The 12,048-nt window shown below is 41.7% G+C and overlaps 1 protein-coding gene across 5 annotated transcripts in view; it reads left to right on the top strand.

The window, feature by feature from the left end:
• The first annotated feature begins 729 nt into the window (after positions 1-729).
• The window catches only part of OSBPL1A (oxysterol binding protein like 1A), a 226,820-nt gene continuing 215,501 nt past the window's right edge, over positions 730-12,048 (top strand). The window contains exons 1-4 of one of the 5 annotated variants that reach the window (XM_070778804.1): positions 730-938; positions 5,720-5,851; positions 7,505-7,681; positions 11,741-11,863. In XM_070778804.1, the coding sequence (XP_070634905.1) occupies positions 11,743-11,863 (121 nt within the window). In that variant the 5' untranslated portion in view covers positions 730-938; positions 5,720-5,851; positions 7,505-7,681; positions 11,741-11,742. The remainder of the gene's footprint in view (positions 939-5,719; positions 5,852-7,504; positions 7,682-11,740; positions 11,864-12,048) is intronic. The other 4 variants (XM_070778801.1, XM_070778805.1, XM_070778802.1 and 1 more) reach the window with 4 other exon arrangements.

Below are 12,048 nucleotides of genomic sequence, written 5' to 3' on the forward strand. Positions count from 1 at the left end.
CGGAGGAGCCTGGTAGGCTGCAGTCCATGGGGTCGCTAAAAGTCGGGCAGGACTGAGCAACTTCACTTTCACTTTTCGCTTTCATGCACTGGAGAAGGAAATGGCAACCCACTCCAGTACTCTTGCCTGGAGAATCCCAGGGACGGGGGAGCCTGGTGGGCTTCCGTCTATGGGGTCGCACAGAGGCGGACACGACTGAAGCGACTTAGCAGCAGCAGCAGCACTCATATCCATCTTAGATGCTTACACCTGTATAGGATTTAAAGATCATCATGTGACATGTGAAAAGAGAGGTGCAGCTAATTTACACTGCCGATTAAGTTCCCACGAGTAAAGTCGCAACCAAAGCAGAAAAGAAAAAACCTGGGCAGCTGGGTAATGCACTGAGTATTTATAAATATATTTGCTTTGGCTTGGAGGGCTTCCTTTCCGTGCCACAGCTCCTGGGTGTCCTCGAAGTAGGGTCCGTACTTCTCTTGGGGCGGGGCGTGTGGAAGAAGCACGAAGTCCTAGTTCCTCCAGACAGCAGTTGGCAAATCCTGGAACCATCCGCGGCGATCCGGGCGGGACTGGAGCGTGCTGGGGGCGGGGCGTGCCAGGTCGGGGGCGGGGCGTACCATCCGGGGGCGGGGCCGGGGGGCCGAGCGCGCCACACGGCCCGCGCGCCGGTCACGTGGTGCCCGGGCAAGGCGTAAATAAAACCGGAGCGCGCGCGCGCTCGCGGGGCTGGTAGCGCGGAGGGGCGGTGTCACCTCGCTGAGTGGTCCCAAGCGGCCTCGCTCTCCGCCGGGCGCTGGGATCCCCGAGACCGACGATCCGCGGGGCCGCGAGTCTTCCGGGAGTGCGAGCCAGGTGACGGCCGCCTCCTGGGCGTGACGCGGGCAGCCTGCGATTGTGGTCCCCACCCCGGGAGATCTGGAACCCGGGTGACCGCGTAGGTCAGTTTCCTAGGGCCGGCTTCAGGGCAAGCGGGCTCTTCCCTGCATGGTGCTGGGGGAGGTCTGTCCGCGCGTGGTGGGGAGTGAGGGCACGTCTCCGAGGATGGGCAGAGTCTGGGTCTGGAGGTACCAGGCTCGGACCCAGACCTCGACCGCCCCGAAGTCCCTGGCTGCTCCGGCGCTGCAGGGAAGTTGTTGCAAGTAGTAAGACGTTGGCATTTCCACTCTGGGTGCTAGGACTTCGTCCCGGTGTCTCGTGCATTCCCTGAGAAGTCATCAGCTGCGTGCTTTCTAGGTACTTGGATGTGTGCATCCCAACTTTGAGTTTCCTACTATCCTGAGGAGGGTTGATTCACAGTGGAAGTCACGAGCTGTTCACGTGACCCTTCTCACTGTGTGCCTCGTGGTCAGTTCCCACTAGCACCAAAGACCATCAAAGGAGTTCAGAAACAGTATGAAAGATTGCAGCTGCCTAATAGAAACAATGCTGCAGTCCACGGGGTCGCAAAGAGTCGGACACGACTGACCGACTGAACCGAATAGAAACAAAGATTTGTTTACCCGGTGGCCCTGCTGTTTGGCAGGAGGCGTTGAAAAGGGTTGCCTTCATGTAGTTAATGTTAGTTGTGAAAGTCTTAGCTTTATGCAGATAGTGAAGTGAACCGTTGGCATGTGATATTAAGTTAAACTAGACTGTTAGAATGTTGCAAATTTAGTGATTAGGTGTTTGTGGGTAGAATCAGAGATGTATTTTTCTTGACAATCTCAGCCATATGGTAATATTGTAATTGATGCATTCTGGGTTTAGAGTTCAGAATGTCCTCACCTCTTATTTCAGAATTTGAAAAATACTTCGATTTGTTTTGATGGCTTAGGAGTGTTCGGGTTCTGACTCTGATGCAAGGACGTTTTTTGCAGTGAGTAGTAGGTATAATTTCTGGATCCCCCTGCTGAAATTTTAAAGGTCTCGGTGTTAATTACAGAATAGTTACAAAATCCACCCTCTTTTCCTCCCCTAGTTCTACTCTACGAGCTCTACCTACTACAATCTGTGGGTGGAGAAAGGGGAGAAAACTGTCAGTAATGGTTCCTTTTTAGAAAGTATCTTTTTCTTCTAGCCTTGAGCAACTGATAGGCAAAACAGGAGTTAACTGCTGCAAGTTGAATAGATTTATCTGAAGCAGTTGTGTATTAGTGTAGGGTTTTGCTAGGGCCTGTTTATCAGATGACACTTGTTGAATATCTCGTTTTTCCTCAGTAAAAGGTTGTGGGGTGGCTGATCCTTGTCTCTGGAGGCTCTCAGCCTTGCAGGTATTATTTGCACAGCACTTAACACCTGTAATTCAGAGCAGCTAAATGTTATTTCTGTAAAACATTGCTTTTTCCACTCTTTCCCCAAAGCAAAGGGAAATGATGCTTGTTTGGAACCAGCAACTAGGTAGAAAAATACAGCCAGTTTCTTTTGCATGATAACATGATGCATTGTCTATTTAACAAAATAAAATTTTTCTTCATGTGGTTTTATTTTACCTAGACACATCTGTATTTAATCATAATATATCAATATTCATGCTTTGACAGTTTCTTACCTCTTGCTATTACAAGGAGCTGAGCTTTTGTACATTATGTGTATTCACTGAGAAAAGTAGTCAGGAGAAAGTAGAAATCATCTTAACTAATAACATATGGGGGAGAAAGCCAGGGCATGTAAAAAAAATTTGAAGTGGTTAATAAGCCAAGTCTGGGGGTAATTAGAACTTTATTGATTTGTAAATTCTTTCCAGATCCTAAAAAAGGACAGGTGTTAGCAGTATAATTAGCAACAAGCTTATACCGATCTTTTCAGAAGTTATTAATAAGGGCTCAGAAAAGATACTTTCGTGCATTTTGTACAGAATATATTGGTGATCATATCATATAATTATCTTATAGAATGTTCTTGATCCCTAGAAATGTAGGGTTTTCTCACTTACGTGTCCTCTTTGACTAATAACGTAGGCAAGTATAAGAAATACTTTTTAAACGCTTAAAGAGGATGTAGTAGGTCACTCTGAGTCACTATATTCATCAACCAGCAAACAGGGAATTCCTGTGCTATACAGTGAAAGTGGCCTTTAACTGTACAGTTTCCTAGCATGTGACAATGAAAGGTAACCACATTTTTACTTTGGTTAAAGTTTTCCTTTAAAGAAAAAGTTCTGGTCATATAGTGGGTAACTGATCAGCACTGCAGTATATTTCATTAGGGTTTGGAAGATAATTTTCAAATGTGGAAATAGGATACATTTAAATACACTTTATCTGACATATAAGGAATTTTATCATTAGAACGTGGTAGTTGATCAGCCTTCTTTTGGTGAATATTATTGTTATATAAAACTATATTCATCTAATTTGTGGACTTCTATGGGTCCAACCTATTTTGAAACTATAGTTAATAGTTTTTAGAATCTATGAAGTTCAGATTCAAATCAGGGATGAATGTAAGTGTTAGTTCTTGGTTGTAAAAGCAGATAAAATGCATAGCAATTTCAGGTTTAATCAATTTCATAAAGCAGGGAAGCTTATTTAATTTTTACCGGTTCTTTTAAACATTAGCATTTTCAACTGAATGAAGAAAAATCATAGCAAGAAGGATTATTCTTTTATTATGTCTGTATGGCATCCAAGTCAGTATGGGTATGTAATGAATATGAATAAGAGAAGATAATGTAAATAGGTCAAATATAATTTGGTATAGGCATTTTACATTGATTTCAGTGGCTTACAAACTGTAGTAAGACATACTACAATTATAGCCAGGTGTCTCTCATTTCTCCTGCAAAAAGGATGATGCTTTTGATCTGGGTACAGAGTCCTGTTGAAGTTAGAAAGTTTCACTGAATTAAAAATAAAGCGATTTTTAACTTAATTTCATATTTTTAAAAGAAAGAGGCAGGTGCTTCCTAAAATGACTTTAAAATTTGCTGTCATTTTCCTTAAATTGCCATATCTTGGATATCTTATTTCAATGAGTAAAGCTTCTTAAAATGAGAGGATTAAGCTAAAATTCAGATTCAGCTTCCTTGGTGTTCACACATGTGAACAATAACTAGGATCAGGGACCTTTAATTTTAGAGGCTGAATTGAGTTTTATGAAATATATAGCATTAATAATATTTCACCCCTTGACTAGAAGTTCTAAATTCTGGTTGTGGCTGGTAAAGTCATACCCTTAGCAAGTACCCTTCGTGCTGTTCAGTTTCTTCATCTCTAAAAGTGGTGTTAGATTAAATATGAATCTGTCTGCTGCTGCTAAGTTGCTTCAGTCATGTGTGACTCTGTGCGACCCCATAGACGGCAGCCCACGAGGCTCCCCCGTCCCTGGGATTCTCCAGGCAAGAACACTGGAGTGGGTTGCCATTTCCTTTTCCAGTGCATTAAGGTGAAAAGTCAAAGTGAAGTCGCTCAGTCCTGTACGACTCTTAGCGACTCCATGGACTGCAGCACGCCAGGTTCCTCTGTCCATGGGATTTTCCAGGCAAGAGTACTGGAGTGGGGGTGCCATTGCCTTCTCCATGAATCTGTCTACCAAGGCTAAATTTCTAAAACAAGCAAAAATGCATTTAATTATTTGTGTTAGCAGAAATGTCATAGTTTTATACATATATGTTTGTATACACCTGTGTACAAATAGGTATATACACACATATACCTGGGATATAGAATATAAAAGAACTTAATAATTATTTGCTAGGAACTAATAAGATTGATAGCTGCTGCTGCTAAGTCACTTCAGTCATGTCCGACTCTGTGCGACCCCATAGACTGCAGCCCACCAGGCTCCCCTGTCCCTGGGATTCTCCAGGCAAGAACACTGGAGTGGGTTGCCATTTCCTTCTCCAATGCATGAAAGTGAAAAGTGAAGGTGAAGTCGCTCACTCGTGTCCGACTCTAGCGACCCCATGGACCTCAGCCTACCCGGCTCCTCTGTCCATGGGAACAAAGCTATTTTATTTCTGTTGTCATGTTTTAATAGTCACTTTTTAAATATTTTCCTTATATTAAAATATAGTATTGGAAAAATATCGGGGAAAAAATATACCATTAAGCAGTTGAGTACTTTGGAATACAGTGCTGAGCATGCTGGGGTTTTTTTTTTTTTTTTTTTTGGTTTTAAAGACTTGGTTTGTAAAATATATTCATAAATATTTAATTTTTCTCACTATTCAAATTCTTAGCATACAGTATAATTCAAATATTTTAATAATGTATTACCAAGCATAAAATCAATATCTGAGAATTTTAAAAATAATCACAACATAGTCATAAGGTGTTTTGAATAGTTGGCTTCCTTTGACTTTTTACTAGTACAAAAGCTATTTGGCACTTGTTAGACTCATTTCAGATGCTTCCTCATTTTTTTAAATTGTAAATTACATAGAACATAAAATCTTAGCCATTTTAAAATATATTATGCAGTAGCCACTGTCTCTGTCCGTCTCTAGAACTTTCTTATCCCAAATGGAAGCTCTGTACCCATTAAACACTAACTCTCCATTTTCTTCTCTTCCAGCTTCTGTTCACCACCATTTCAATTTTTGGCTACATGAATTTGTCTGCTCCAAATATCTTATATAAGTGGAGTCACGTATTTGTCCTTTGGTGTCTGGCTTATTTCAAATAATGTGTTCTGGCTTCATCGTTATTGTGGCACGTTTCAGGATTTCATTCCTTTTTAAGGCTGAATAGTAGTCCATTGTACATTTGTAGTACATTTTGCTTATCCATTCATCTGCCAGGGGGCACTTGGACAACTTCCACCTCTTGGCTGTTGTGAAGAACACTTCTGTGATCGTGAACAGATATCTCTTTCAAGAGTCCCTTGAGTTCTTTTGGGCGTACACTCAGAAGTGGAATTGCTGGATCATCCGGTAATTTTATGTTTAAGTTTTTGAGCATCACCGTGCTTTCCTGATATTTTATGATGTCCCGTTAAACATTGCTGTATTTGTGATCTAATAAAGTTAGCCTTGGATGTCTTTGAATTTTAACTTCAGACACCTTTAAGAACTTTTTTGAAAGGTAATTTTTTTTTATTCTTGTAAGATTGCACCATGTGGCATGTGAGATCTTAGTTTCCCCAGCCAGGGATTGAACACAAGCCCCTCTGCACTGGGAGCACAGAGTCTTATCCACTGGACTGCCAGGGAAATCCCAAAGCACATCATTTAATATTTTGAATTTCTGGTACTTGAGTGAATTGGCCCTGATTATTGAACTTTACTGTCTTTGATTTCTCTAGGAATTTTCTTTTTTGATTCTGTAAAAGTTCAGCTGGAATAGTAAAGAAAAATAGACATTCAGTTTGTAACATAACAGACCTCTGACTGAATTGAATGAGTTGATTGCCCTTTAAGTTACAGTTTTAGGGTTTCTCTGCCAAGATTTCAGAGTTGTTAGAGCCACAATTTATCCACTGTAATTAATGGACATTTAGTGGCGTATATCAAGTATGCTGCTGCTGCTAAGTCACTTCAGTCATGTCCGACTCTGTGCGACCCCAGAGATGGCAGCCCACCAGGCTCCCCTGTCCCTGGGATTCTCCAGGCAAGAACACTGGAGTGGGTTGCCATTTCCTTCTCCAAGGCATGCAAGTGAAAAGTGAAAGTGAAGTCGCTCAGTCGTATCTGACTATTCGCGACCCCATGGACTGCAGCCCACCAGGCTCCTCCATCCATGGGATTTTCCAGGCAAGAGTACTGGAGTGGGGTGCCATTGCCTTCTCCGCATACTAAGACTACTCTCACCTATTAAGGTACTTAAAAATCTGTGTCTCAGGAAGTTGTCAGCATCAGAAAGGAGCTCTATCTACCCAGCCTCCACTGGCCCTTTAACCCCTACCCCCAGCCAGCTTAGTGTGGGCTTCCTCTCTTCAAGGCTAATCCTCCCCTTGGGCTTTTCATCCACCTACTTCAGGCTCTTCTAGGATCTTTCTCATCTTCATTCTTTCTCCTGCCTTTCAAGCTTTTCCTCTCTCCTGGCTCTAGCCCCACAGCTATGAACATGCCCAGGTATCTAAAAATCTGAAAACGGAACTTATCACCAGCCCTTCAAACAAAGTCTCTCTAAAGGAGTTTGCTGCACTCTCTCCCCATCGTCCCACTTTTACTCCTCAGTTTACCCCCGTCTTTTTGCGGGTCTGTCATTTCTACTTGAAATATTCTTGAATTCACCTTCTTCTTGCCAAATCAGCTGCGTTTTCAGGCCTTGTTCCTGCTCTTCCTTCGACATTTCACACCTTCTAACCCCCGGAAACTCCTCTCTTGGTTGACACTCCCACCCTCTTCTGGTACCACCCCACCCCGCCCCCCATCCATGCTTAGATCTTTCTTGCTACATCGTAGTCGCTGGCCTCCTTTCCCTTCACTCTTGCTCTTCTTTCAGTAAGAGGTCCTGATTACCCCCATGATTTTCATGAACACTAATGTACTGACTATTGTACTTCTCCCCTAGAACTGTTTTCTTGTGCTCAGGCTGGTATAAGCTGGTTGCTTACCAGACATCTCCCTCTCTTTTTTCGACAGGAATCTCAAACTCACCACGACCAAATGGAATCACATCTTCACCCAAGACTGTTCCTGGTGTAACAGTTGTCCAGCTGGGGCAGAAACCTTTGTCTTGCTGGTCTTGGTGACCTCCTCAGTCTTCAAGTCCCAGCTTGAATTTCACTTTCTCTGTGGTTCCTTCCTTCACTAATGCAGGTAAAGGGCTAGTCACCCCCTTTGTCCTCTGGACAGCCACTGTCCCTTGCTCATTACTGTACTTAGCACATGTTGGTGTGACCGAGCACATGTGTGCCCTGTCTGGAGGGCAGCGACTGTGTGATACCTCCAGTGCCTGTAGCAGTTTCTGTCCTTGGGTACTTTGCAACATTTGAATAATTTTTTTTTTTTGACCATGCCCCTCGACTTTCAGGATCTTCGTTCTCTGACCAGGGATTGAACCTAGGCCCCAGCAGTCCTAACCACTGGACCACCAGGGAATTCCCAAACCTTTGAATAATTCTTAATCTCAGTTCCAGCACTTATCAGTAACTGTTGTGGTGAATATGATATTATTGAATATATGAATATTACTGTGGACTGTTAAATAAATAATAGACTTGACTGTACCCTTTTCATATTTATTATACAGAAGTTGAAAAACTTTACGACTTTTTTTCTGTAAACCCAGTATGGTAAGAACCCAAGGTAACATTAAACAACTTCTAGTATGTTCTGAAGATACTTCAAGTGTTCTTTGATTCATTCTTGAAAAACAGGAGAAAAATATTAAATGAACATTTTTTTGTGCCATCTCTTATGCCAGCAAAAGTAGATTGTCACTTCTTATAAAATGTACTTGTCTCGCTAAAATATATATAAAAAATCACCTATGATGAAATGTCCATTTAATTTGACAAGATTTTTTGTTTTATATCTTCAGTAACTTTTCTTATAAGGATTAAATGCTGTTATATTGTAGGGAGTTCAGAAAGCATAACTGTCAAAAGACAATCAAAGCCATTCATAACTTCACTGTAAGAAGTAACCACTGTTATCCTAATGCATTTTTCTTTTTCTGTGAATTTGTAAAGAGATTGTTACATTAAATCCGTCTGACTTGATGATACATTGCAGTGCCATGGTTTTAGAAATTCCTTTTATAACCTTGTTGATGATTTTATAGTATTCAGTTTTGTGAACAAACCTTTACTAATGGACATTAACATATTTGCTTTATAAATAGGGCTGCAGTGAATATAAGTATAAAGCTTTTTAAATGACTAATGGAGTGTTTTAATAAGCATGCACTATAAATGAAGCGGAGGTGATTTAGGGTGGTTAGTGTAAATGCCGATCAACAATCTGTTGAGAAGAAAGGACATTATGGTGACTGCTAGATGACATCTCCTAGGAAAATATTCTCTGAAATCAGTCCCTGGGTTAGAGTCTGAGTTTGTTTTCCCTGAGGGTTTATAAGAGCCCTTTCAAGGGGACGTGAGTGAGTTCTGGGCGCTGAGGGGTTATCTGGTAGCACTCTGAAGGGACCAGGTTCTGGGCCCCTGCCGGCAGGAGTCTGTGAGGTAAACAGGCTGCTCTTCCTGTTCTTCTCAACACACGGAGGCCCAGCTCTAGTTCTCAGGAATGGGTGGACACAGAAGACTTGCAAGGAGGGACATGGGTACCCACAGCTGATCAGGCAGCAGAACACAGACAAGCAGAAGCGTGACTAGCACAAAGCCCAGACAGTCCAAGGATGGTTAAGATCCAAGCCAGGCACACACTTAACTCCTAAGTATTTTACTCTTTACCCACTGCCTTCTGGCCTTCAGAGTTTCTCACAGAAATATGATTATCTTATCGAGGATCCCTTGTGTGACATTTTGCTTTTCTCTTGGCTTACTTTCAAAATTCTGTTTTTTGAAAGTGTGAGTATATATCTCCAATTTCATCTTCGTGTTCCTTGACTTCTTGAATATTTATGTTCATGTCTTTGACCAAATTTGGGAAGTTTTTGGCCATTATTTCTTCAAATGCTCTACCCCCTTCTCTCTTCTGGGATACCTGTGATTCCTGTATTGGTTTGCTTGTTGGTGTCCTACAGATCTCCTAAGTTTGGGTCACTTTTCTTCAGTCTTTTTTGTTTCTGGTCCTCAGAGTTATTAATTTCTGTTGTCCTGTCTTCAAGTTCACTGATTCTTCCTGCTCAAATCTGCTTTTGAATCCCTCGAGTCAAATTTTCACTTTAGTGACTGCACTTTTAAGCTGCAAAATTTCTTTTTGGCTTCATTTTAGGTTTTCTATCTTTATTTCCATTTTGTTTATACATCTTGACTTTCTCTGCTTCTTCCTTTAGTTCTTAATCATTTTTAAGACAGTTGTTCTAAAATCTTTGTCTGGTATGTCTGCCATCAATTCTTCTTCAGGGACAGTTTCTGTTGACTTGTTTTTTTCCTTTGAGTGGGCCCTGCTTTCCTGTTTCTTTGTGTGATTTGTGTCTTTTTGGGAGGGAACAGTACTGCTGAAAACTGGACATTTGAATCTAATGCAATAACTCTAAAAATCAGATGCACCCTCTTCCCCAGGGTTTGCTATTTTTTTTGTTTTGATGTAGACTGCCTCTGTGCTGAAGGCCAGCCTGAGGTATAAACTTAAGGTTGTCTCATGTCTTTTGGGCTTTTGGGTGGGAATGAGCAGTCATGTTGTAATTTCCCCCACATATGCATTTGGTTGTAAATGTCCTAGTTTTTACTAGAGGAAAATTAAGGGGAAATTTAGGGGGAAGATGGAAAAATGAATGGGGGGCAAAAGGGTGCTAGCTGTTTAAATCTTCTGGCATTCCAGCCCACTGGAAAGACCTGCAACAAGGGGCCAGATGCAGCAACAGTGGCTGCCCACTTGTTTGTCTGCATGTCTGTGATCAAAAGCAGCAATCAGTGATCAGAGCCTAGCTCCCCAGTATTTGGAGCACAGGGTCCTTTTTGCCAACCTTGACTGCAGCAGGCTGCTCCAGGAGCATGTGTACAGATACCTACCAAGTGTCTGAAGGATAGGGAACCGCTGCTCTGCTAAGAGCTGAAATCACCACAGTTACCTTCCAAGTCTTCCCGGGCAGTTGCACGTCTTCAGTAGGCTCCAGAGTTCCACAGTAGTTACATCAGACAGATTCTGCAAGTGCACTTGTTGTGCAGGTGGAAAGACAGGTCCTGGAGTTTCTTACTTGGCCATCTCCTGGCATCCTCCCTGGGTATTTGCGTATTTTGAAATTATTTCATCTTGGCAGTTTGTTGTCTCTTCCTCCCTCTGCAACATATGTGTGCAATAACTTGTGTGTATAACGTGTATAATAACTTGGGTGCAAGTCATATATAATATGCATAATATTAACGGTTTACTGGACTGCACATTTTCTGTTCATGCCAGCATTTGGTGTGTTTACTTTTTTTATTTGTGCTAATGAGGTAGGCAAAAAATACCATTGCTTGATCTGTTTGCCTTTAACTGATTATTGTGCTCAGTCACTTCAGTCATGTCCAGCTCTTTGTGACCCCGTGGATTGCAGCCGGCCAGGCTCCTCTATCCATGGATTTTCTTGGCAAGAGTACTGGAATGGGTTGTCATGCCCTTCCCCAGGGGATCTTCCCAATCCAGGGATCGAACCCACATCTCCTTTACTGCAGGTGGATTCTTCACCTTCTGAGCCATTGGGGAAGCCCAAATGATCATTAGTATGAAAGAAATTTCTATTTTTTCTGGGATAAATGCTTTAAATTTGGTTGTTTTCCTCTATAGTTGTCTTGAAGCTTGATAAGAACATGAGAGTTTATTGATAAGTATGGTGGCTCTAGGATCCTTATCTGTAATTTATTTTCTCACAAGTTTCCAATGTGTTCATTTAGATCATTTCAGTCTTTTGATAATTCTATATGAATTGATGAATTGCCATATTTTAACTTTATAGACATAAGGTTGTTAATGTTGTACTGATAACTATTTACAAAATACTTTGACAGTTTTCATAGACACAATCTTACCACAGGTCATGAAGTTGATTGTATTTTGCAGGTAAGGAAGCTGAGGCTTCAGTAATAATACACAGGGCACAGAGTCTCAAGGTCAAATTTTGACCCTGCAGCTGATTCATTTAATTATTCCTTTTGTCTGTCTTATTAGCTACAAAATGAAGATGATTTTTTTCCCCTTTCTCTGTTGGCAGAACATCCAAAAGCTAATATATGTTCTTAGATTAATAGTAGTGTTACTATTTTTTAAATCTAGAAATGAGTACAGACGCAGAACAACAGCTTCTCCATCATGCCAGAAACGGCAACGCTGAAGAAGTAAGACAGCTGTTAGAAACCATGGAAAGGAATGAAGTAATTGCTGACATTAACTGCAAAGGTAAGCCTTGAATGTATTTTTTCACTTTTTCTTGTGAGTATGCACTAGATGGCTCAGTGGTAAAAATCTGCCTGCCAATGCAGAAGATTTGGGTTCAGTCTCTGGGTTGGAAAGATGCTCTGGAGAAGGAAATAGCAACCCACTCTAGTATACTTGCCTGGGGAATGCCATCGACAGAGGAGCCT

Source organism: Bos indicus, chromosome 24 (genome assembly GCF_029378745.1).
Source record: "Bos indicus isolate NIAB-ARS_2022 breed Sahiwal x Tharparkar chromosome 24, NIAB-ARS_B.indTharparkar_mat_pri_1.0, whole genome shotgun sequence".
Taxonomy (NCBI): Eukaryota; Metazoa; Chordata; class Mammalia; order Artiodactyla; family Bovidae; genus Bos; species Bos indicus.